This window comes from Sinocyclocheilus grahami, unplaced genomic scaffold, assembly GCF_001515645.1.
Source record: "Sinocyclocheilus grahami isolate Dianchi unplaced genomic scaffold, SAMN03320097.WGS_v1.1 scaffold6.1, whole genome shotgun sequence".
Classification (NCBI taxonomy): domain Eukaryota; kingdom Metazoa; phylum Chordata; class Actinopteri; order Cypriniformes; family Cyprinidae; genus Sinocyclocheilus; species Sinocyclocheilus grahami.
The window spans coordinates 1,125,188-1,150,133 of NW_015505185.1; the positions used below are offsets into that span (position 1 = coordinate 1,125,188).

The 24,946-nt window shown below is 35.2% G+C and overlaps 3 protein-coding genes across 3 annotated transcripts; 1 reads left to right on the forward strand and 2 right to left on the reverse strand.

The window, feature by feature from the left end:
* Positions 1 to 639: 639 nt before the first annotated feature.
* On the reverse strand, positions 640 to 1,918 carry LOC107588218 (ADP-ribosylation factor-like protein 4A). Its single transcript, XM_016276246.1, has one exon. The coding sequence runs from the start codon at positions 1,653 to 1,655 to the stop codon at positions 1,032 to 1,034; it is 624 nt and encodes a 207-aa protein (XP_016131732.1). The 5' UTR covers positions 1,656 to 1,918; the 3' UTR covers positions 640 to 1,031.
* A 3,003-nt stretch (positions 1,919 to 4,921) lies between these two features.
* Positions 4,922 to 6,158, reverse strand: LOC107588226 (uncharacterized). Its single transcript, XM_016276258.1, has 4 exons — positions 5,712 to 6,158; positions 5,523 to 5,607; positions 5,127 to 5,269; positions 4,922 to 5,034 (listed from the first exon to the last, which is right to left on the reverse strand). Exons 1-4 carry the CDS (start codon positions 6,156 to 6,158, stop codon positions 4,954 to 4,956), a joined length of 756 nt encoding a protein of 251 aa, XP_016131744.1. The 3' UTR covers positions 4,922 to 4,953.
* Positions 6,159 to 9,944: 3,786 nt separating this feature from the next.
* Positions 9,945 to 24,704, forward strand: vwde (von Willebrand factor D and EGF domains). The gene is made up of 25 exons (XM_016275814.1): positions 9,945 to 10,116; positions 11,603 to 11,835; positions 11,914 to 12,003; positions 12,086 to 12,215; positions 12,575 to 12,803; positions 14,233 to 15,101; positions 16,049 to 16,185; positions 16,278 to 16,424; positions 16,516 to 16,620; positions 17,285 to 17,399; positions 17,962 to 18,212; positions 19,235 to 19,454; positions 19,594 to 19,731; positions 20,507 to 20,650; positions 20,762 to 21,118; positions 21,609 to 21,704; positions 21,815 to 21,910; positions 22,014 to 22,109; positions 22,191 to 22,286; positions 22,760 to 22,855; positions 23,703 to 23,798; positions 23,908 to 24,003; positions 24,206 to 24,301; positions 24,462 to 24,559; positions 24,672 to 24,704. Exons 1-25 carry the CDS (start codon positions 10,038 to 10,040, stop codon positions 24,678 to 24,680), a joined length of 4,119 nt encoding a protein of 1,372 aa, XP_016131300.1. The 5' UTR covers positions 9,945 to 10,037; the 3' UTR covers positions 24,681 to 24,704.
* The last annotated feature ends 242 nt before the right edge of the window (positions 24,705 to 24,946 follow it).

Genomic DNA, 24,946 nt, shown 5'->3' on the forward strand with positions numbered 1-24,946 from the left:
TCACTCCAAAATAAAAAAAATTATATATTTTCCTCACCAACCTGTATGACTTAGTGTGAAAGAAATGAATTGGGTATGAATCATTAAACCTCCAAAGTGACACAAAGCACCATAAAAGTATCATAACAGCAAACCATATAACTTGTGCTGTACATTATGTTTTCTAATGGCATGTACTAAGGAATGCACTAATATTGAAATTCTGCACCATACTAATATGCCAATAATTACTTTAATGTTATGGACTGTAACAGTTAAATCTATATTAAAAATCTTTACAATTGTCTAAAAAAAATTAAACAAAAACTAAAATCAATGTAGGCATCACAACATTATAATGTACGGCATGAAAAATGGAGATTCCTATTACAGTTAACTGTTATTACATTTTTTGTGTTTTTAAAGTTGATCTTGAAGTGAGCATTAAATGACTGCAATTATAGTCTAAATGTAAAACTAAAGAGCATGCACAATTAAATATCAAATATTACTACAAGTAAAAAAAAAATCTTGACTGATAACTGATATGATACTGATATTGTGCATCCCTATATACAATAGCTTTGTGTAAAAAAGATTTAAATTTAAGTCATTGTTCAGGGAACAACATGAACATAAAATAATGTAAATAGGTTTTCATTCACATATTTTTAATTGTTGGGTGAACTATTCCTTTAACATGATAGTGCAAGGAAAAATACCTGGCCATAAAATATGGCCAGACATAATATTTGGCAGACGTATGTGTTAAAGTACTGTATTACTTGAAGTGACAATTTAGAATAAACAAGCCATTTTATTGCAAATAAACAATCTAAATAAAACCTCCAAGAAGAATCACCTTTCAGTGTGATGAAAAATCTTTATATTATGTTTATATATTTCTAAGTCTATGACAGATAGTAAAAAAACAGAGAAGTAAACAATGAGAAAGTAAACAACTAAAGTGCTTGTTGGTTCTAACCAACTCTGGGCACATAAAAATTAAAGTTTGCAACTATCAACTTGCATTGTTCTTTTTTCCCCTCCTTTTATATAATACCTTTACGGTCTATCTTTTTTTTTTTTTGCTGTTTGAGCATCTTTCTTCGTTTTAGGATCATGTCATGAAGTCTTTCAAGTCCCTCTTTGAGACCGTCTCCAATGATAGCACAGGAGGGCTGCAGGTGCCACGGTGTAGAGGGTCCCAGTTCATTGAGAGCCAGCATGGTCTCTATTTGTGACAGTGACAGAGCCTGTCTCAAGTCCTGCTTGTTAGCAATAATCAACACAGGCACTCCTTGATTTTCAGAGGAGCGGGCAATTTTGTAAAGCTCTGTCTTTGCCTCTTCCATTCTCTCCGTGTCCAGAGAGTCCACAACAAACACGATGCCATCAGTGCCCCGTGTGTAGGACTTCCAAAGAGGGCGCAGTTTCTCCTGGCCGCCAACGTCCCAAAAGTGAAACGTCACTGTTTGTGAGTGCCCGACAGCTACTTTGACTTTCTCTGCATTGAAACCTTTGGTGGGGACAGTGTTGACAAACTCATTGAACTGCAGACGGTACAGGACCGTCGTTTTGCCTGCGAAATCCAGACCCAGAATAGCGATGTGAAGAGAATTACAGAACGGAAGACTGGAGAGAAGGTTGGGTTGCTCTGATAATCCGTTCCCCATTTCCCTCAGGAGTATGAGAACAATATGAGTTTAGGATGATGTTCCATAGGTCCAAAACCCCAGATGCACAACCAGTGCTTGCCTAAAAGTTCACACATAGACATATGGTGTTTTTAAATGGCTTTTGAAAGATCTAATACAATTTGCATGGCTGCAAAATCACAATTAATTATGTATGAGTGTCTATTTTAAAACTTACCATTTTACATGCCAAACAAAATGATTAATATCGTTTAGCCGATATTATTGGCTGAATTGAGCCTGTCGCCGATATATCGGTATCTGTGAATATGCCGCCGATATTAAATTTTTTTTACAGAACATATAACGCAGATTAAATGCTTCTGAATGGTGTAATTACTTAGTTTGTCCAGCAGAGTGCGCTCCATTGTTTGCTACTGGCGACCCAGATCAGTGTAGTGTAGAGATGCGCGGATGAGCTCAAACTTCACCCGAGTCTGCTGCTTCAAATTATCTGCCCACCACCCACCCGCACCTATATTTGATCGTCACATTACAATGATTCTAATTCTTAGTTTTGCATGATGATATGATGAATGGATGGCTCATTTTTAACAGCAGATTCAGTGACGTTAGAGACTAGAGCTGATCTACGCGTCTGCGGCGCATTGAAGCCTGTGTAACGGCCACCAGAGCTGATCGCGGCCACTCAGTCAATGCTGGTGTTTATACCGGCCGCGCTTATCACATCGGTCACATAACATCGCACGGCGCGACAAAATACAATAGAATTATATTGTATTTTGTCACGCTGTGCCGCTCGCGTCCAGTGTAGAAGAGAACCCATTATAATCAGTGATGTTGTCTACACTGGATGCAGTAAACTGATGCCTCGTTCTATTTATGACGTGGTGACACAAAGTTCAAATGATTTTCAACGGTCACTTTGTCGCGGCGAGGATACGGTGTCAGCATAGTTTGTCAGTACAGTCAGAAACGTAGCAGATTGAAAAGTTAGTATCTTTCTGCAGTCCAATAGACGGCAGTGCGGTGGTGGCTTGAGTCTGTTGAATGGTGATTTAACGCTATGTTGCCACCTAGTTGGAGAGACTCAATTACTAAGTAAATAAACAACAATGTCCCTGTCTTTTACTCTCATAATGAGCTCATCATATTCTTTTGCCACAATAGTAGGGCCCTATGATTTCCGCGATGCAGAAAAAATGGACGGAATCACGGAATCCAGTCATAAAAACGGAATTTACTGTATAACGCGGAATTTCATGTGATGAATAAATAAAAAACAGGTCAGTACACAAATATATATAAATATATATACAGTGGGTACGGAAAGTATTCAGACCCCCTTAAATGTTTCACTCTTTTTTATATTGCAGCCATTTGCTAAAATCATTTAAGTTAATTTTTTTTCCTCATTAATGTACACACAGCACCCCATATTGACAGAAAAACACAGAATTGTTGACATTTTTGCAGATTTATTTTAAAAAAAAAACTTAAATATCACATGGTCCTAAGTATTCAGACCATTCTGTCCCACTCTATCTGAAAGGAAGTTAAAAGCAGTGCCTAAATGTGTACATTAAATCTAATAAATATTATTTCTATATATTTACAATACATTTAGGAGGATACAGAAACATTAAAAACGCAAAGTCTCAGAATATAAATATAGATTACGAATCCAATCTCGCGCACATTTCATAGTTTGGCATTTAAACGAAATGTGGCATTCACCCCAACTAAGTTACACATTTCTAGAAGGAGCGCACAAAGAATATAAAAATTATATCAATATGAATGCGAGTCTGTAAACCCACAGGAACAAACATATTTCCCAGGAACAGATAAATAGGGTGGTCTAACAATAAAAGTGAGCCCGATAAGAGAGTTCTGCTGACGCATTGTGAATTTATTTGAATGTTAATTACATTGTGTGAGCTGTCTATTTAATACCGCGTGGTTTATATGTACATGTTGCTGCTGATTGGGCTGACATTTTTGACACACCCACCAAACAAGAGAAAACGTATCTCAAACCCCGTTGCACACCGTTGCACACCGTTTCCAGGAAACATGTCGTTCAAACCGGAAACCGTAGCAAAACGGTGCACACCGGTTTGAGCTTGAACTTGCCCCAGGACTTAAAGCATGTTTATTACACATTTTGGGAGACACAACAAATGAATAGAGAAAAAATTATGTATCAATATTCCTATTAAATATTAGATGTTATTATGAAAATCTTGCTAATTATTACTCCCATTATCGCACTTATTTGTTCATTCTATGTTGCCCCAAAAACACATTAATATGCAAATTAGCATACATATTAAACAGTTTATAGATACATTGTATATAATGGAAAAACTTGTTTATGGCCATTTTACACACATTTTGCATAAAGAAAAATGTTTTTTAAAAATATCTTTCATAACATAGTTGAGAATCGTCTTTATATAAAGTTTGGTATAAAAAAACTGAAAATTGATTTGTGATTAAAACAAAAATCCCACTGTTTTTGCCTTTTCATGTCTATTCATGTCTTTTTATTTCCTAAAAAACAGGACTTTTTAAAGTCCCGATGTCTTCTACAGAGGACATGGCACAACATATGAATAAAATATAATTTTTCAAAAATTTTATTTGTACAATTTTTTCTTATGCTCTAAACAATGTAATGACATGACAAAATACTAAATTCCCAAAACTGTTTTTTCCTGGTAGTCAGGAGGATATATATACTTCAGATGCAAAAGCCTCTAAGTACGTCTGACGTTTTTCTTTAAAATTAGAATTTCTTATATAGGAACTATATAGGTTTCTATGTAAGTACTGGTACTTCTGAATGGGTTGAGGCTGTGATTTAACACATTTGAAGTGAAAGTACTTGATGAACATATACTATGTGTGGAGAGCATTCACTCAGTATTGTTATCTCATTTTTGACCAAAATGGCTTTTAGAGGCTTTTGCATTGGAACTCTTCATATGTATATATTATTTTAAAAATGAAATGAATAATTCTAACATTTTGTTTGAAAAGTAGCATATGTATGTATTTCTTTTAATGCAGTGCTAACATTTATTTTGTGTATGCAATACAAAAAAAAATTTTTCTCTATTTGTAACATCTATCTATCAGAAGAAAAGAAAGCTAAAAATGAAGACAAGAAAGGAAAAAAAGAAAAGTGTATAATAATGTGGGGTTCTCCATAAAACAGCAGGACTCATTAGACAAATCAGAAAATTGATGTTTAAATTAGCTTTATCTGCACACCACAACACAAAATTCTTTCTTTTGTCTTAAAACAGATTCATTTCCTCCAAGAGTTGGTCAGCTTTTCTTCAACTCGGTCTATTAAGGCACTATACACTCCTCTTCTGCGGCGATGTCTCTATAATACAGGAAATACAATGTTTCCAAGAAGGTTAATAAACTGTCTGTTCAAGGGTAGAAGATAAATATGAGTGTTCTCTTTGTGCTCACTGTATAAGACGCAGATTTTGGAGGCCATGGCGTCTTTGGTAGTATGAGCCTTGAGTCCCATTTAAGCTCTGCTGGTTTGAAAGTGTCTATTTTGCTCGCTGTGTCTCTGTGAGAAGGGTTCATGTCAGGATGGCTGTCATTGACTGTGAAGACATTGAAATAAAATGCAAAGCTTTATCAGTAATACATGTAAGCTTACTGCGTGGTTTCAAAGCCACGAGGTATCTGACCTTTGCTCTATATAAAGTATTTTATGACTGTTAGAGTTATAAGTACTACAAGATTGATTGATTACAGTGGGAAAACAAGGGCAATCACATGCAACACAATTTATACCAATGTTGAAAAACCATTCTTGTTTCTCTCTGTTTTCAGACATGATGCAAGTAATTTTACCTGCTTTTAGGCACTGAGACTTGAGGATCAAGCACCCAGAATCCTTTTCTAAAGAAGTCACAATTTCCGGCATTACCTCAGCACACTGCATTTGAATAAGGAGTGTTTCAATGTCTTATAAAGACTGTCATCTAGTGTTGATGTAGTGCAATGCAGATAAAGTAAGCCATAATCTTAGTAGAAACTTACAGGTCTGAAGTTATGAGGTTTTGGATCTTTGTACAGCCCCGCTGGATACATCCCTGCACTCACAAACAGCAGTTTTGACTCTAGTGTGTCTGGTGGTTTGTAGAATGTGATAAATGGTCGTGCTTTACATCCCTTTTTCTCAAGTCCAGGCAATATTGAAGGAGTAACATCGTTAATCTTTACCAAAATTAACGATTTTCCATCCACACTATTGTTTGATTTAACCAGGTAAATGTTTTTGCTCTTGATCCGTGGCAAACCCGAAGATCTGTACAGTTTTGGGGTGAAGTCGGGGGCTTTTATGTTCCATGGATCAATGGGAACTACTGGGTGTGGTGGGATGAGTCCACAACTCCTTCTTGAGATCAAGTTCTGACTCACAGAAAAGAGCAGCTTTCTTCTGAGGTCAACAGACATGGGAGTTTCCAAAGGCTCAGGAAGATTCATTGTGAATCAGCCACATCTTTATGCTCGGCGCAATAATCTGAGACCAAACCATACACAAGTTGTAAATAAAACAAAGATTACTGGAGTACAACTTGCAAGAAAATCAACTTTCAAAATGTCACATTTAATTCAGTGTGTTACTTGCATATTCTTTGCACTTATTTGAGAAATTTAATAGCAATTTCTGAGTGAAAATGGTTACTAAACCATTTTTTAAGTAATATGTACAATGCATAAAATTGCTACATAATCTTTTCATTAGCAACCTCATAAACTTCATTTCATCTTAATGAAGAATCTATATAAATGGATATTACATATGCAAAAGGTGCAAGATTAGATTTAGGTGATAGAAATGTAACATTATTTTAATAATAGAGACATAATACAACATCAAGAATGAAAGAATAAATAAACTGAGCAAGACCTATTTCTATCAACAGTACATTTCAAAGGAAAGACTTCCTCAAATCAATTTAAATCACTTACCTTTCTTACAGCAGAGTGGCTGTCATTCAGCCATGACAAAGTAGACAGTAAAGAGTTGAAATTGCTGTGTTTGAGCAAAACATTTTTTTAAACCAGCTCAGCATTGAGTAGTGGATACAACAAGGTTGCCAGGCAGCAAGAGTTTCAAGTTCTCATTCAGAGACTCTGCCTGTGGACAGAGCACAGTGGGGACATTGTTCAAGAAACAAAGAGACGTCTTAGCAACCATCAAACTATGAATTAAAGTCAGTTTAAGTATGAAAGACTTTGTGGAACATTTTATATTAAGAAATACCTATCTTCAGACACATATTCAGTTATAAATGAATTAATTACAAATAATCCTCACCGTGATAATGTGTATGGGGGGGGGGCAGGTTATAGGCTATTAAATCTTTCTAATGTTTTTAGCAAATGCAGGACATGTTCATATTTTATTTCTTTCATGCTCATTTTGGCATTCTGAATGAAATTACTCCTGTTTAAATAATGCTAAGTATTTTGCAAGTTGCTTTTGTGTTTTATAAGGGGATGCAAAAGTTAAATTTGTACTTTCAAATCAAAACCAGCAGAGGTCAGCAAACAACTCATTTAAAGACGCCAACTCTCTCGATTTCCGTTGTCTAATCCTCTTAAACATCTACAAAATCTTAATATCACATAATTTATAGAACGGTAAAGCAATAACTAATCGAGATAAAGCATACTTTTGTAGCCTATAATGTTCTGTAATAAAGGCAGCAGTCACTGGAAAGCAATAATTTGCTGTCATTTTTATATCATCTTTCAAGGTTGGGGATGGGAATAGATGAAGAAAACAGATAAAGCTAACATATTGTGAATACATTATGAGCATATAAAATTTCACTAACAGACCAGAAAAAAGTTTTCTGAAAGATTAAACGCTTATCATAATAAAACGCCTTAATTCAAACCTGTACCTTTAGAGTGGAGGGTATTGACTTGACCTTGACTCTGATTTCGACTACATACTCTATAAACTTTACATGAAAGTTCCAGACCAGAAGAAAAGAGCCGACAGAACCAAACTCAAGACTGTAAGTGGCTGAACCAGTAGGTCAAAGGTCACAGCTGGGATTTATGGGGTCATGTTTTAAAAGAGCAAAAGCTCTTAACCCAAACTGTCCATTGCACATTGTTAGATGTCCAGCTGGAAGGACAACCCTTTTGCTGATTGGTCTTGAGGTACAATAAGAACATGTTGAACAATGGAAAAGTGCATTTTAGCTTAAAGAGCTTAAAGAGCAAGAGCATCCTTGCAAAAGTTTACAATTTACACTCCTCTTAGTTTCCTTCATATACATTAAAAAAGCACAAATGATCATTTCAAGTGACTAGATGGACTATTGAGTCCTCTGCAATCTCAGAGGTTTATGTTCATTTTACAAAAGCCTCAGAAGACCACGTTAGCTATTACTTATATTGCTGTTTTGTGTTGACTTTCCATCTTCTTTCATTTTAAATGTACTTACTTAAATTTATGATATAATTTATTACCTTTGGAGCATGATCACTGTCATTATATGGGGACAAAAAGGATCATTTTATATTCCAGAATAAGAAAATAACAGCATACAGGTTTAAAACAACATGAAGGTAAGTACGAATTCTCATTTTTGGGTGAACTATTCCTTTAAATCATTTACTTTCCTGCTTCCAACACTTTAGTTCTTTTTTATACATTTGCAGCATTTAGACTTTGTGTTATATTGATTGCTAATCACACCTTTAGATCATGGAAAAGTCTTGCCACTGATGACTGTTTACCATCTGCTTTTCTCATTAGGTGTCACAGCTGTTTTACTGCATTAACCCCTTTTATCCATATCAAAGTAAAAACACTGGGAATATGTTGAGGATTCGTTCTGCCTAATGAGTATCATTCAGTAAAAATATACAGTTTGGAGAAAAAATTGAATTATTTCATACAGACTGTCAACACCTCTCGTAGAGAAACATATGGTGTTATGCCAGTGCTCAGTCTTCATCCCGTGAATGTTATTCACATCTTCTTTGAGAAGGAGTGGCCTTGATAAAAACAGTTTAACAGATGGCCTCTGGTTATGTGATTCCTTCACAAAGTCTCGCAGGCATCACACAACAGATTGTGTTTAACTTTCTCAGAGCAGAACTTTGGCTGATTATCATTATGTTGATATAAACAGCCCAGCAATGGACAGTCAGTGAAGAATAATTCTTGTTAATGCTCAGTAAGGTCAGTGTTTAATTAGAAAGCTGTTGATCAACATAAGCAGAGCCATAACTTGTTGATTTGGTAGCTTGCCATAATAATTCAACTAACAGCAGCGGGTATTGCATGAACTTAAACTTTGAGGGCTGCAATTAATTTACTAGCCTATATTTAATAGGCTACTGTAGGTACACGATGGATATTATCTTGTCATTACACCACAAATTAAGAGATGAAAGGTACACAGAAGAGAAAAACAGCCATGCATTCTTGAAAAAAACGTAGACTAGACAATATTACCATCTGCTTCTCTATTCAGACTGGAAGGAAGATGAATTCTGCAAATCACGGGACAATAAAATTAATTGTTATTGGGTGTTTCTTCATCCGTGGGCACTTCTACCCCTGTGGACTTTTAGAAAACTCTTTTGAAAACGCTTTACTAACAACAAACAAAAGTCACAGACATTTGCACTACATCTAAAATGTTCTATTATATTTATTTTGTGGTGAAAATGACATTTTGAACATTTTTATAGGCCTTAAATGCTCCAGCCTCCCTTGTCTTGCGTCTAATTACATATGTTGTAATGTATGTTTTTCATTGTAGGCTATTATAAAGCTTGGTTGAAAATAAATACGTAGCATATATACGTAATAAATAAATATCAAAAATATCACGTCTCATTTCATCTCAAGCATAGCCTGCTCTTCATTATACAAGTAGCCTACTCTTCACTTGTAAACAAGTAGCTACACTATTTTTTTAAAGAACTTTATTCGTGCCAAAATTATTGTGGAGGAATTAATGCCACAGTTAGGGACGTTGTTTACAAATTCACATTCATCATAGTCATATCAACACACTACAGTACACTTTTTATTAGTATATTTAACTGAAAAGGTTAGGATTAAAATATGTAGCCAATGTGTGAAATATTAAACGAAGACTGCAGAATGGGACAGTTAGCTCGAGATGCTCCAGCGGGAGGAGGTGTGTGTGGTCTGGACAGGAGCCCATGAAACACTCGCTGTTCGCCTCAAAAGCGCTGAAGACATATCAAATATTCTTTTCACCAGCTTTCATTTCGCGACATATCGTTCGGGATATTAATCTGGATTTTGTTATTGCTTTGGACACGCTCTTAGAGGCTTTCTAAAGAGCGTTAGAGACGGAAATGCGTCTAAACGTCTGTGTGGAGTATTTCATCGCTTTTATATTTATTATTTTAAACAAAACTGTCAGTGGTCAGAAAGGTAAGTCGATCGATAAACATTCTGCTTTAGACTAAGCTATATTACGTAGATTTTTGGGCAACCATTTTGGTTGCCTTATTTCTGAGAGCAATGAGAGTAATTTATTCGAATTAGAAAATTATATGTATTATTTAATAGGCTAAATCATGATTATATATATATATATATATATATATAAATATAAATGTATTAATTACCTTGTATGGTCACACTTAAAGGTACATGCCCTCAGTACATTGCTTGCTAATTAAAAAAGTTTTACTCAAAAATAAATCAGTGGTAATTTTGAGAAATATTAGTAAAATGATGTACATTCGCATGAAATGAAGACTGAAGACATTTCATATTCATATTCATCCATTTTGCGTTTTATTTTACATGGAGCGGGTCGCCTCCTCGCCTTGTTGACAGCAACCTGCTACCCTCCTCTGTTTCACACAAAATGGCTTTAATGTGCTACAAATTCACTCTGGTGAAACTCTTTTGATTCGTAAAAGTTAGCATAGTCTGAAGTTAAAAGTTACAGATATGTCTCAAGGCAGCTTTAGAGGTAACCAAAATTAGTTACCATCCTCTATTTCACAGAATGGCTTTAATGTTCTCTAAATGTGTAAATACATTGTGGTCGACCGATATATCACCAAGGCAGATATATCGGCCGATATTTGGCATTTTTAAAATATCGGCATCGGCCGATAGGTTTATCTGTTTGGCCGATGCATGCGGCCAAACAGTTTTATTTTGACGGCACGCTTTTATATTATTAGTAATAGAAAGGCAAACATTATAATACTTTCTCGTTTGCCGTCAGCATTCAGCAAATACACATTTACATCATTTAAACAAATCTTTGAATGGCTAATGAAAATTTTATTTCACAAACCTTGCAAACTTAGTGGAATCCAGCTGTGGATCTGTGAACCACACCATCTTGTGAAGTGTGCATGTGTGTCCTGCATGATCGCATGTTCTCTGGGTGACTTTTGGTCCTGCAAACTGAATGCTTTAAACATTAAATTTGTGATTTCAAATTATGCTGCGCTTTATGCATTTGCCCACTGTCATATTCATGTCATTTTCACTGTGTGCTGTATGTAAAATGAGTGTTACCTTGGCTTTATTTGAAAAAATATGATTCCCAGAAAACTGAGTGCTCTGTTGGTTACAGTTTACTTCCTTTTTAATTATATTTTTATTAAATATTTATTTGTGAAAAATACTTTGTCATCTAAAGTATAAGTATGTTTATTTTACAAATTAATTTTTTTATCCATTATCAAATTATTTCAAATTTCTTAAATATTAATTAAAATAAAAACATTTATATCGGCCATCGGCCACCCTGCTTTCCAAGATATTGGCATCAGCATCGGCTGTCAAAAAACCAATATCGGTTATACAAATGTATTTCTATAATTAAGATATTGATAGTATATATTACTTGTATTTGATTTTTGAAGTACAGTATTTGTCAATTCTCCCTCAGAACTACAGCCCCCCTCTTCTGCAATACCTCTGATAGTTGCTGAGCTCTCCGGCAGCAGTGTGTTCCTGAAGTGTACGTTTGCTGACAGTAGTGGGAACAGTTCTCTGGGATATGTGGTGACATGGTGGCGACTCTCGCCCGAGGGCACCAGAGAAGAGCTCAGGAAAGACACTACAATAGAGACCTTTGCTTTCATTGAGCTGGATGGAATTAATCTGCGACTGGGAGACAGGGTACCCACTTTGTATTCAGTATTCACATTTATTCAAATTCCTATTTATTAACCTTAAGCTATATATTTTGTGTCTCAGATCCATTGCAGTTGCACTAGTTTTTTTCTGGAGTCTCCCGATATGCAAAGCCTTCCTGTGGAGAGTGAAGAGTTTTACGCAGGCATCCAAGTATGTCTCAGTTCTCGAGGATATGTTGAATTAAATATATAATTTCCACTAGACTTATCATATTTGTATGTATGTTTTCCAGATGAAACCACAAGCTGTCTCTATTTCAGAAGATGGGAGAGAGTATGAACTGATAGTGGAGACCACAGTACCTTTACCATGTTCCTCACAGAGATGCACTTTGCTTTTGCATCTTACTTCTAGTAATCAAGGTGGTCAAAAATAATATTATAAAGAAAATAAATATATTTTTAGACCATCAGAATCCTTTTCTCATTACTGTATGTGCAAATATTACAATATACATTTTTTCACAATAGTATTTGTTTTAATTATTTTGAATATGTTCTTATTTTAATTAAAAACAATTTCAGTATGTTTTTGTCTGCTTTAATACAATAATGAGAAAAAATATCTTTGGATTTTGGAACATAGGTTTTGCCTATGACTCAAACTTGTAATATTTTGTTCTAAATATTAAATCTTTAAAATATGTGTCAGAAATGTCCCTCAGTGCTTTGAAAATCTGCAAATAGTAAATATTCTTTTTTTACATACTAAAATGTTAAAGATTTGGCTCCAGTGGCAGATGAGAAGGGCCTTGGCGTTGATTTAGTCCTGTCCTCCTGTGAGGTGGAGCTGTCTCAAACCCCATGTCATAAGGGAGTCTGCAGTCAGGCATCTGTGCACTACAGTGCAGTTACTGATATATGGAATGATGGAGACCGAAGCACAGAAATACACATCAAACCCATAATCAGCACCAACTTCCTGTGGAACGGCTACACGCCTCAAAGTGTGCAGGTGAGCCAACTTAGATTATATATGCAATAGTTAAGCATATGGTTTACGAATATACTGTATATACTTGTAAGCCAGGGTTATTGTGGTTACCTAAAACTAAAATATTTTAATATTTCTTAAAATATTTTGTTACTTGCAATAAATGTTAACTGAAATAAAATATAAAAAATATTTTCAAGATATTTATAATTTTTAGTTTGGTTTAACTTGAAGTATTAAAACTAAATAAACTAAAGCAAATGAATCAAAATGATAGACATATTAATAGAAAACTATCAATAATGACAAAAAGACATTGTTGACAACAAAATTGTAAAATCTTTAACTAAAATATTAACTGTAAGTATGAGCTAAAGTTTTAGTGATGCTTGCCTTAGATTCTTTTTAGGGATGCACCAATATCAAAATTATGGTTAATAATGATAATTAGCCGACAACCAATAAACAGCTGATAAGCCAAAAATCTAAATTATTTGGAGCAAGTAAATTTAGCCCTAATAATATTACAATTATTCATATATTTGTATTTAACAGTGCTATTAAATTGTTAGTGTTTTTATTTATTTATTTATTTTAAAGTCTTTTATGCTCAGAAAGGCTGCATTTATTTGATTAGACTTACAGCAACAATTGTAATATTGTGAAAAATTATTAACTTTCAAGATAACTGTTTTCTATTTTAATATATTTTAAAATGTAATTTATTCATATGATGACAAAGCTGAATATTCAGCTTTATTGTCACATGATCCTTCAGAAATCATTCTAATATGCCAATTTGGTACTCAAGACACATTTCTTATTATTCATTTCAATCTTAAAAACATTTGTGCTGCTTTTTTATTAGTGTTTTTTATTTCTATCTTTTGTTACATTATGAATCTCTTAACTTCCACTTTTGATCAATTTGATGTATCCTTGCTAAATAATAATATTTATTTATTTTAGAAAATATGACTGGCCCCATACATTTTTACCAGTAGTGTATATACAATAACTATTGATACATAAAAAAATATCTGTTAACCAAATATGGTGTTGATTTATTGTTAGTGCTGTCAAACGATTAATTGTGATTAATTGCATCCAAATTAAAAGTTTTTGTTTACATAATATATTTGTATATTTATTATGTATATATAAATACACACACATACAGTATATATTTTGAAAATATTTCCATGTATATATTTATATTCATACAATTGATATTATATATTAAAAATTTAAATGTATAAACTTAACATATTTTTCTTAAATATATACATGCATGTGTGTGTATTTATATATACATAATAAATATACACAGTACACACATATATTAAGTAAACAAAAACGTTTATTTTGGATGAGATTAATCGATTGACAGCACTATTTATTGTGCATCCCTCCTTAATATGGTTTATTATGCTTCCTAAACACCAGGTTGGCACCAAGTAGCAGCTTGTTTGACAAAATCCCCACCTATGAAACCAACTCCAGTCTTCCTGAGTACTGCCAATGTCAACAAGAGAAACACCAATCATCCAGCGGAGCATCACCTCAGTCCACCGTTTCCTCTAAGTGTTCTTCCTCTACCCGCATCCAATCTCCCTCCATCATCCCTACACTGGATGTAACAGCTGAGTACATGAAGTCTGCGCAACTTCATAGAGAGACGTCTATCCCTCCCCGTAGACCGACGCACTACCGTCCAGCACAGCGAAGCAGAACAAACACCCAGAGATCCCAAATTCAGAAACGTGTTATGAATCCCCAAAGATCCCAGAGTCAAAGACGTGTTATAAACCCACAGAGATCCCAAACTCAGAGACGTGTCCCAAGCCGAAGCTCCAGATCATCTCCAAAACAACCAGACCTTGAGGAGTCCACGTATAATTTCCCAGAGGACCATTCTTCATCGAATTCACCTGAACCACTGGTACCATCCTGGCCTACTGAGTCAGGCCTGACAGAATCCAAGGCTTGGCGGCTCTGCGAAGGAACCCTGAGGAACTCCACGGTGGGGTTGGGTTGTGGGCATCTCCTGGGTGAGATTTTGGAGCAGGCATTGGAAATGTGTGTATTAGACCAACAACTGAAGGATGATCAGACCTGGATAGGAGCCACCATGCCCCTCCTGGAGAATGAGTGTGAGAGGAGGGTGGTAGAGGATGTTGGCAGGAGGAAGGAAAACCAGGACATTCTGGCCTCCCTTAGGTGCCCGAGCTTGTGTAGCGGGAACGGACAGTGCACAGATTGGGGCTGCTCGTGCTTCCCTGGATTTGGCTCTTATGATTGTAGCCAGGTGTCTGGTGAGTCTGTCTGTATATGCGTAGTTGATATAATTGAAGTTATACTCCATATAAAATTAATTTAAACAACATTTTTTCATATATAATTACAGTGGGGAAAAAAAGTATTTAGTCAGCTACCAATTGTGCAAGAGCTTGCATATGCATATGAGCTCATATTAATTGAGAGGTGGCATGGAATATTATATTTTTTATTATTAGTGTTTATTGTACTTTATAATTTATTATAATTTATTATTATTTTGAATTTGGGTTTACTTTTTATTTAGTAAGTTTGTTATGTGCTTGTCTTTTTTTCATTATTTTTTAATGTTTAATTTAGCTTTAACTTAAGTTCAATTTGAGTAATTCTTTAGTGATTAATTTCGTACTTTTAGTACTTCAACTTTAACTTATTTTATTTTGGTTAGTTGCCAAGAAAGAATTTCTAACTTTGTTTAGATATTTAAGTTTTTTTTTTTTAAGTTTTATTTTAATTTACCTTTATTTCAAAAAACGAAAATTCTTTTTAATAGTTTTAGTTGCCGTTTTAGTTAACAATAAAAACCCTGCACCACAAGATATTTAAAGTGAACTAGTGAACAAGTCAAAAAGATTGACAAATGAAAAAGTTGAGACCAGTTACAGCACCTGAAAAATACAATTCTATGTATGCATTATTCATGAAATCATGATTTGTCTTTTTTTTTTTTTTTAAGTTAATGGATATGTTGTGCATCCGTTCCTCAATCTAACAATTAAAACTGATCTTAAGAGGAGAACAAAAAATGAAAATGAAATAAATAAATAAATATAATAAAAATGGTTAATTCTGCATGGCCTTGAATGGGATTTTACAAATTAGTTTTGCATATGAGTATGGGGAAATGTAAGTTGATGCCGATTATTTTGACCTGCATTTCATTTGTTTTAGCCTGTTTTTCAGTTAATCTGTTTTCCTGATGCAGATGAGACTCCAGAGATCACAGAATTGGAGAATGGAGGACTGTGTGATGTCCGTTATGGCGTCTGTTCCTCTGTTAGGGTTCTTGGTCAAGGCTTTAAAAAGTCCTACAAGCTCAAGTGCGAAGTGGTGAAGGAAAAGGTAACAAACTGCACAAGCATTAAACTCAAGCATCGCATTTGGCATAAATATAAATATTATTAGCTTGAATATATATTGTTCTGTCTACATAGATAGTAGACGGTGAATGGTCTTTGGATGATGCTCGATTGGTGCCCGCCTCCTTCCAGAGTTCTTCCTCATTAGAGTGCCAACTCTCTTTGGATGACCCACAATCCTCCTCCACTGCTCACCAACCAGTCTTACGCTGGCAAATCAAAGTGATTAAACTCTAAACTATTATTTAAAACTAAAGTGTATTCAGAATAACTTACAAACTGGTTGAAAATGACCTGTTTATTCGTTTTCTAGGTGTCTAATGATGGACACAGCTTCAGCAATGCAAAGATTCTGACTCTTTTTGATGGCACATGTCAGATTTGTACGATCAGCACCTCGGTTATCTGCTCACTAAAGGTCTGTGCTATCCATTCTCATTCACTTCTGTTTTGGTTTTGGATGCAGCACTCTCTTCTAATTATATTGTCAGGTCCCAGTCCCATTAATCACAAATCACCACAAAATAAAAAAAATATCTCATTCACAAAGTCCATATTAGAGATTTAGATATCCAGATCAAGACCAGCGTGTTGATAAGACACTGTAGAAAGACTGTATCTGCTGTGTTTGTAGCTACATTTCTGAAACCATTAAACTACATTTCTCAGCAGGAAAAAAAAAGTCTTCACCATGATGTTTGTAATTTGGTTAAATGGTGTTTCTTCACATTTTAATGATACAGTGACAAATTCAGTGCACATTTTTTAAGTGTTCACATGCACTGTTCATCATTTATGTCTACACGAGTCTCTTAAATACAGGAAACAATTTAGCATTCAGCCTTGCAATTATGTACAGCAAAATAATTTCAGGTCAAGATCAGCCAAACAAAGCTAGCATTGTTCACTTTTCTAAACCTGGGGCTCTCTCACACGCTATGGTTAAATCCAGGAATAAATTTTAAGATGAGCATGCAATTTTAAGCAATCACAAAAAAAATCTAATGATAATGATATTTGTTGCACATTGTTTTGTCTGTGTAGTTTTCAAGTTGAATAGTTTTTCCTAAATATCTCCTCAGAACAGAACATGTAATATTGATGGCCTGTGTTATGGAGAGGGGGATCACAGCCCGAGCAGCCCATGTTTGACATGCAGACCGCGTCTTTCCACGTACAGCTGGTCCGTTGCTGAGAGTATGTTCAGTCTTATTTCAAATTAATGTTTTGAGCACTGGTCATAAAATCTATATTGTCGTTTTAGAGCAATGATGTATTTTCAGGGGTTGTTTTTCCTAAAACCGGAGAACTTTCATATTCTACTATTTAAAAAAGGCTTCCTTGTTGAGTCTTATGTCATATTTTTCCATAGACGGATATGCTTGCATAGTAATTGGTCCTGTTTGATTTTTTTAAGCTGTTCAAACAGTTTTACACTTTAATATGTTATTTTCACTCTTCTACAACAGTTATACATCACAAACTTAAAAGCTCAATAAATGATGAAAATATAGTTCCCCTTCAGGAACTCGAGCTGCGTCGAGTCGCTTTGGGAACGCCCTTGCGTGACCGCGTTCTGAAGCACGTGTCAAATCCGTCCAATGGAGCAGCGAGACGTCACGAGCAGGGTGACGTAAGCACCAGAAAGCATAAAAGCGCATAATATATATGTATTTTCCAATGTAAATAAAGTTGACTGATGTTCTCTGGTTAAAGTCATGCCATAGTCCTTGTTCTGATGATCTGTGTTTGATTGTAGAAAACGAGCCACCTGTGTTTCACACTGATCAGTCCAGTCTGAAGACATTCTATGGAGAGGATTTTGTCTATCAGTTCTCAGCCACTGATCCGGAGGGCTCTGCGGTTCTCTTCACACTCAAGTCAGGACCCAGAAATGTTGTTCTCTCTCCAGCTGGCCTGCTCATCTGGAAAGCTCTGTCCACCAAACCGGTGACCTTTGAACTGGCTGTAACTGATGACTGTAATGCAGAGACACGTGCAGCGGTGAAGGTGAGATCTAGAGGCCATCTGGTGAAATGTTGCTTCTACACAAATATGCACCTGAAGGCCTAAAGTTCATTCTGAATACTATAGATTGCTGGAAATACAGTTTTGTGTCTCCGTTGTTGTCCACGAGGGGGTGCCAAATGGCTTCCAAAAACCTTTCTGAATTCTTAGATCAGTAGAACAGTTTCATAATATGTGACCCTGGACCACAAAACCAGTCTTAAGTCGCTTGGGTATATTTGTAGCAATAGCCAAAAAACATTGTATGGGTCAAAATTATCGATTTGTCTTTTATGCCAAAAATCATTAGGATATTAAGTAAAGATCATGCTCTATGAAGATATTTTGTAAATTTCCTACCGTAAACATATCAAAACTTAATTTTTGATTAGTAATATGCATTGCTCAGAACTTCATTTGGACAACTTTAAAGGCGATTTTCTCAGTATTTTGATTTTTTTGCACCCTCAGATTCCAGATTTTCAAATAGTTGTATCTCGACCAAATATTGTCCTATCATAACAAACCATACATCAATGGAAAGCTTTCATATGATGTATAAATCTCAATTTCAAAAAAATGACCCTTATGACTGGGTTTGTGGTCCAGGGTCACATATGTATATTGCCAATAAATAATTGGAATAATTATATATTTAATAGGTACATATGTAAGCCACTTGGCATATATCACGTTTTTTTTAAAGAAAGGATGCATTAAATCGATCAAAACTGACAGTAAAGACATTTAAATGTTTTCTGTTGCAAATAAATGGTGTTCTTTTGAACTTTCTATTTTCTAATATTTCTCAAAAATATTAAGCAGCACAACTGTTTTTAAATTCAGCACTACTTTTTTTTCATAACTACAATACATAAATAAATAAATACAGCCTCTGTGAGTATAGACTTTAAAAACAAATTAAAAAACGTAAAAAAATTTGTATCAACCCCAAACTTTTGAATGATAGTATATGTATATATATTTGGTACAGTATGTATATGGTTTCATATTATTTTTCCCAGGTGTCAGTTCACCCATGTGACTGTGAGAATGGAGCTTCCTGTGTGACCAACATTAACTTCCCCCCGGGGACTGGTGAATACCTGTGTGTTTGCCCTGCTGGTCTGGAGGGGGACAGGTGTGAAGTTGATGTGGATGACTGCAGGTCAAACCCATGCTTCTCTGGAACATGTGTGGATGGACTGAGCTCCTTTACCTGCCACTGTCCAGAGGGCCTTACAGGTCAATTCACTTATAGCCATATGATCACCTAAAGAAATATTGTAAAAACAATTTACTCATTTAAAAGTGGATTTATTATCATATCGGTGTAGTTGTTCCTTGTACACAACTGAGAGTCTCCTGCTGGTGTGTTTTACAGGTGTAATCTGCGATGAGGACATTGATGAATGCTTATCAGTTCCATGTTACCCAGGTGTTTCTTGCAGAAACACGATGGGCTCATTCTTATGTGGACTCTGTCCTGACCACCTCACTGGAGATGGAAAGACCTGCAGCCGTACGTTTATATCTTATACTTTTACCTTTATGGTCAAATAGTCCATTGAAAAAGTTCCTTAAGAGGCAGAAAAGATTCAGAATCAGAATCAGATTTATTGGCAAGTATGTTCGTACACACAAGGAATGTGTTTTTGTTTTGTTTTTGGTGACAGAAGAAGCACCAGTACATAGAGACAACAACAATAACACACAGATAATAAAAATAAAAGTAAACTTAGATGAATAAAATACACATACTGTATGTATACATATACATGAACAAATAGACCAATTTATATGTACAGGTTTTCATGCTTTGGTAAACCATAATTATGACACAAAAAGATGCAATTATGAGATACTAAGTCATGATTATGAGCTAAAAAGTAAAAATTATTAATCATACAGAGTCACAATTATGAGATAAAACAGCAAGTCAAAGTTGACATTAAAACACTTAAGACATAAAAAGTCAAGATTGACAAATAGTTGAAATTGTGACAATAGTTGAAATTGACAAAAACAGTTGTGACATAAAAATTCGAAATAGATATTAAACTCATGATATTAAGTTTAAACAATGACAAATACAGTAATAATTATGACATTAGTTAATTATGACAAAACAGCTTTGACCAAAAAGTAGAAATTATTAGATCAAAAGTCATAATTATGACATAAAAAGTCAAAATGACCTCAGAAATTGACCTTTTATGTCATGTTTTTTTACCTCAAAAATGCATAGTGCATAGTATGTGATGATTGTAAATATGTACATACTGTACCCTCTGAAGGGCAGAGCCCATGTGCCAGTCGGCCATGTTATCCTGGAGTCCAGTGCTTTGAGAGCACATACACATCTGCTGGTTACATATGTGGTCCCTGTCCTCCTGGGCTCAGCGGCAATGGACAAACATGCTTGTCAAGGACCGCAAACAGTCAGTTGCTTCTCTTTATACGAACGTTATCATTAACAGTAAAATTCTTACAGAGAGAAACCAGGATACATAGTCTTCAGGCTCGACCTTCTAACCCATAGTGTCCCACAGGGCAGACACCATTCAGAAAGGGTGACAAGCTCTCTGATGTCCCTTCCTCTTTGGCCACACCCTCAGCTGAACGTCCTATTGGAGCTGAACGATCTCCTCCTAGGAACAAGTGGACCTCATCTGTTGATAGGAAGACCACCACACACACCCTAGACCAGATCAACACGAATGCAAAAGCAAGTTCAAGTAGAGAGCAGCTGAATGAAGAAGAATTGAACCCTGAACACGCTGAGGATAACAGAACCTGTGCGGACTCCCCGTGTTTCTCTGGAGTACCTTGTGAAGCGGCTTCCTCTGGCTCCTTCAGATGTGGAAACTGTCCACACGGCTATAAAGGAAATGGAATTACCTGCAAACGTGAGCCGTCTTATGATGCATAAAAAACATTGTTCATTATTATAGTTGATGCTCATGAAAGAAAAAAATAAATAAATATATATATATATATATATATATATATATAAATAAGTGTCTGGATTATATGAAAAAACAAAAACAAATAATAATGCAAAAAAAGGCAATAAAAATCAACACAAATAAATTCAGTACTTTAAATCCAGCCTACCATGATGCATGCAATGTATTTTTATATTTTTAATGTATTTAATGCTTTATTATTTTATTAATATTTTATGAATGATAAGGAAAATATTCTCAACTTTGCATGAAAGTAATGTCAAAATGCAAAATTTCAATTAAGGATTCTTTTTTTTGCTAAATATATTTTCGGTTGACTTTAGCACAAGTATTTTTGTGAGCTTGACCTTAAAATATTATTAATATAATGAATTTATAAAATGAAATATATATTTTTTTAACATGATTTAAATTGCCTGTGTGTGTGTAGCTGTGTGCCGTTACCCTTGTGGTCAGAATATGGAGTGCTCACAGCCCAACACTTGTACCTGTAAAGAGGGTTACACTGGATACAACTGCCACATCGGTCAGTTCATTTAGCTTGGCAGACATTTAAAGATTTGATTACTCATTTTAATTATGACTTGTTATTATGAATCATTTCAAAGTCACACCAGTTATGTCTTCTTCCATCAGCTGTGTGCCGACCGGACTGCAAGAACAAAGGAAAGTGTGTGAAGCCCAATGTGTGTGAATGTCCTGCAGGGTACAACGGCCCCACCTGTAATGAAGGTAAACTCTCTCTGCATAATGATTTTCTTTACAGCTTTACAAAATATGCATGTTTTGAGGGTTTCAGAGGATATTATATAAATGTACACATCTTGTCTCTCAGCCAGCTGTGATCCGCCTTGTCAACACGGTGGCCGCTGTTTGTCCAGAAATTACTGCACTTGCCCTTACGGCTACGTGGGACCAAGATGTGAAACTAGTGAGCAGACACTTCCAGATTGCTAAATACAAAGAATTTTGTTCATAATGATTGTGTGTCATTGCCTTTGTGCTTTCTTAGTGGTGTGTAACAGACATTGTGAAAATGGCGGCGAGTGTGTGTCGCCTGATGTCTGTAAGTGTAAGCAAGGCTGGTATGGACCAACGTGTAACTCAGGTGCGCTAATTCATTCTTAAATTTGATCAGAAATATCTGTAAAAAAAAAAGACCCCAAAAAATTAAACTTGTCTTCATTTTAAATCATGTTTATTAAAGTCATAGTCTACACAAACATGAAAATTATGTCTTCGTTTACTCACCCTTATGATGTTCCAAACCTGTATGACTTTCTTTCTTCGGTGTAACATAAGGGAAAATAGTTTGAAGAATGCTGGTAATCAAACAGTTTCAGTTTCCATTGACTTCCGCTGTATGGACAAAGAATGCAATGGAAGTCAATGGGAACTGAAACTATATGGTTACCAACATTCTTCAAAATATCTTCTTTTATGTTCCACCGAAGAAAAAGCAAGTCATACAGGTTTGGAACATCATAAGAGTAAATGAAGACCGAATTTTCATTTTTTTGTGTAGGCTATCCATTTACTAAATGTGATTAGAATCAATTCCTTGGTTGTTTTCATTCTCAGCCGACTGTAAGCCTTTGTGCTTAAACGGAGGGACTTGTATCAAACCAAACATCTGTGCTTGTCCTAGTGGCTTCTATGGTTCACAGTGTCAGATAGGTACAACCTATTTTTATTTCATGGAAATAAAGCTGTGCAATTAATGAATGGCCTTAATTATGTGATTATTATTTATTTGTGTGTCATTTATTTCGTAGCTCTGTGTAGTCCACCATGTAAAAACAGAGGCCAGTGCATGATCTAAATACAAAGAATTTTGTTCATAATGATTGTGTATCATTGCCTTTGTGCTTTCTTAGTGGTGTGTAACAGACATTGTGAAAATGGCGGCGAGTGTGTGTCGCCTGATGTCTGTAAGTGTAAGCAAGGCTGGTATGGACCAACGTGTAACTCAGGTGTGCTAATTCATTCTTAAATTTGATCAGAAATGTCTGTAAAAAAAAAAAAAGACCCCAAAAAATTAAACTTGTCTTCATTTTAAATCATGTTTATTAAAGTCATAGTCTACACAAACATGAAAATTGACTTCCGCTGTATGGACAAAGAATGCAATGGAAGTCAATGGGAACTGAAACTATATGGTTACCAACATTCTTCAAAATATCTTCTTTTTATGTTCCACCGAAGAAAAAGCAAGTCATACAGGTTTGGAACATCATAAGAGTAAATGAAGACTGAATTTTCATTTTTGTGTAGACTATCCATTTACTAAATGTGATTAGAATCAATTCCTTGGTTGTTTTCATTCTCAGCCGACTGTAAGCCTTTGTGCTTAAACGGAGGGACTTGTATCAAACCAAACATCTGTGCTTGTCCTAGTGGCTTCTATGGTTCACAGTGTCAGATAGGTACAACCTATTTTTATTTCATGGAAATAATGCTGTACAATTAATGAATGGCCTTAATTATGTGATTATTATTTATTTGTGTGTCATTTATTTTGTAGCTCTGTGTAGTCCACCATGTAAAAACAGAGGCCAGTGCATGAGGAACAACGTGTGCTCCTGTCCTGAAGGATACACTGGGAAGAGATGCCAGAAAAGTGAGTGTCACTTCGAATTTGCTTCTTTTCTGTTGTTGTGATTTGTTTCTACATCCAGCATGCATTCTATCATATAATCTGTTTGGACATGTTTATGCAATGCTTTCAGGTGTGTGTGACCCCATGTGCATGAACAACGGAAAGTGTGTCGGTCCAAACACCTGTTCCTGTCCATCTGGGTGGAGAGGAGAGATCTGCAACATCCGTAAGATCATCAAGGCTGCATTTATTTGATCAAAAATACAGTAAAAATAGTAATATTGAAATAATGTTTTTTAATCTACTACTACCAGTGTTTCAAAAGTATTTAAACTGTAGTATATGTTCTATATGTACACATTTGATCATTTATTAAAGCCCCGTCTTTGCAACATAACCTGCAGTGTTTTCTGTATGTGTGTATTCAGCGGCATGTTTACAGAAATGTAAGAATGGTGGAGAGTGTGTGGGGCTGAACACATGTCACTGTCCAGCTGGATGGGAGGGTCTGCAGTGCCAAACTCGTAAGTCCTGATCAATTCCTAATGATTTCTCACGTCTTGTCAGTGTATTGAGGTCACATCGATCATATTTTTACTGTTAAGGTATAGTTTGATCTTTGGCTTGAAGAATATTAGAATATTAGTTCATTTAATATCAATGTTTATTTTATTTTCCTAACAGCAGTCTGTAAACAAACGTGCCTCAATGGAGGGAGATGTGTGTTTCCAAATTTCTGTCACTGCCGTCAGGGTTACACTGGACCTTCCTGTGGTACTAAAGTAAGCATTTCTCCAAAAAAACATTGACATTATTAATTTCCTCTTTAAAATGATCTTTGTACATACATTTATGGTCATAAAGATGAACTGATTGTAAACTTTGTATTTACAGACTAGGTGATGAAGATCTGAAATTGAAGACAACTCTATCACCCTGTAAAAAATTTATGGTGTGTGCGATTGTGTGTGTATCTATGTAAGCATTAGTGCCCTAAAAGTGAAGGATACTTTTATTGGACTTCTATTAGAAAATACCAGACTTTTATTAGACCTTGTATTAGATTGTGGGTATTTGTCTAAATCTCTTCCACAGCTCTGGCAATGATTATTTTCATTTTTTATTTGATTCATTTTTTGTGTGTGTGATATACTACAGTGTGCATATTT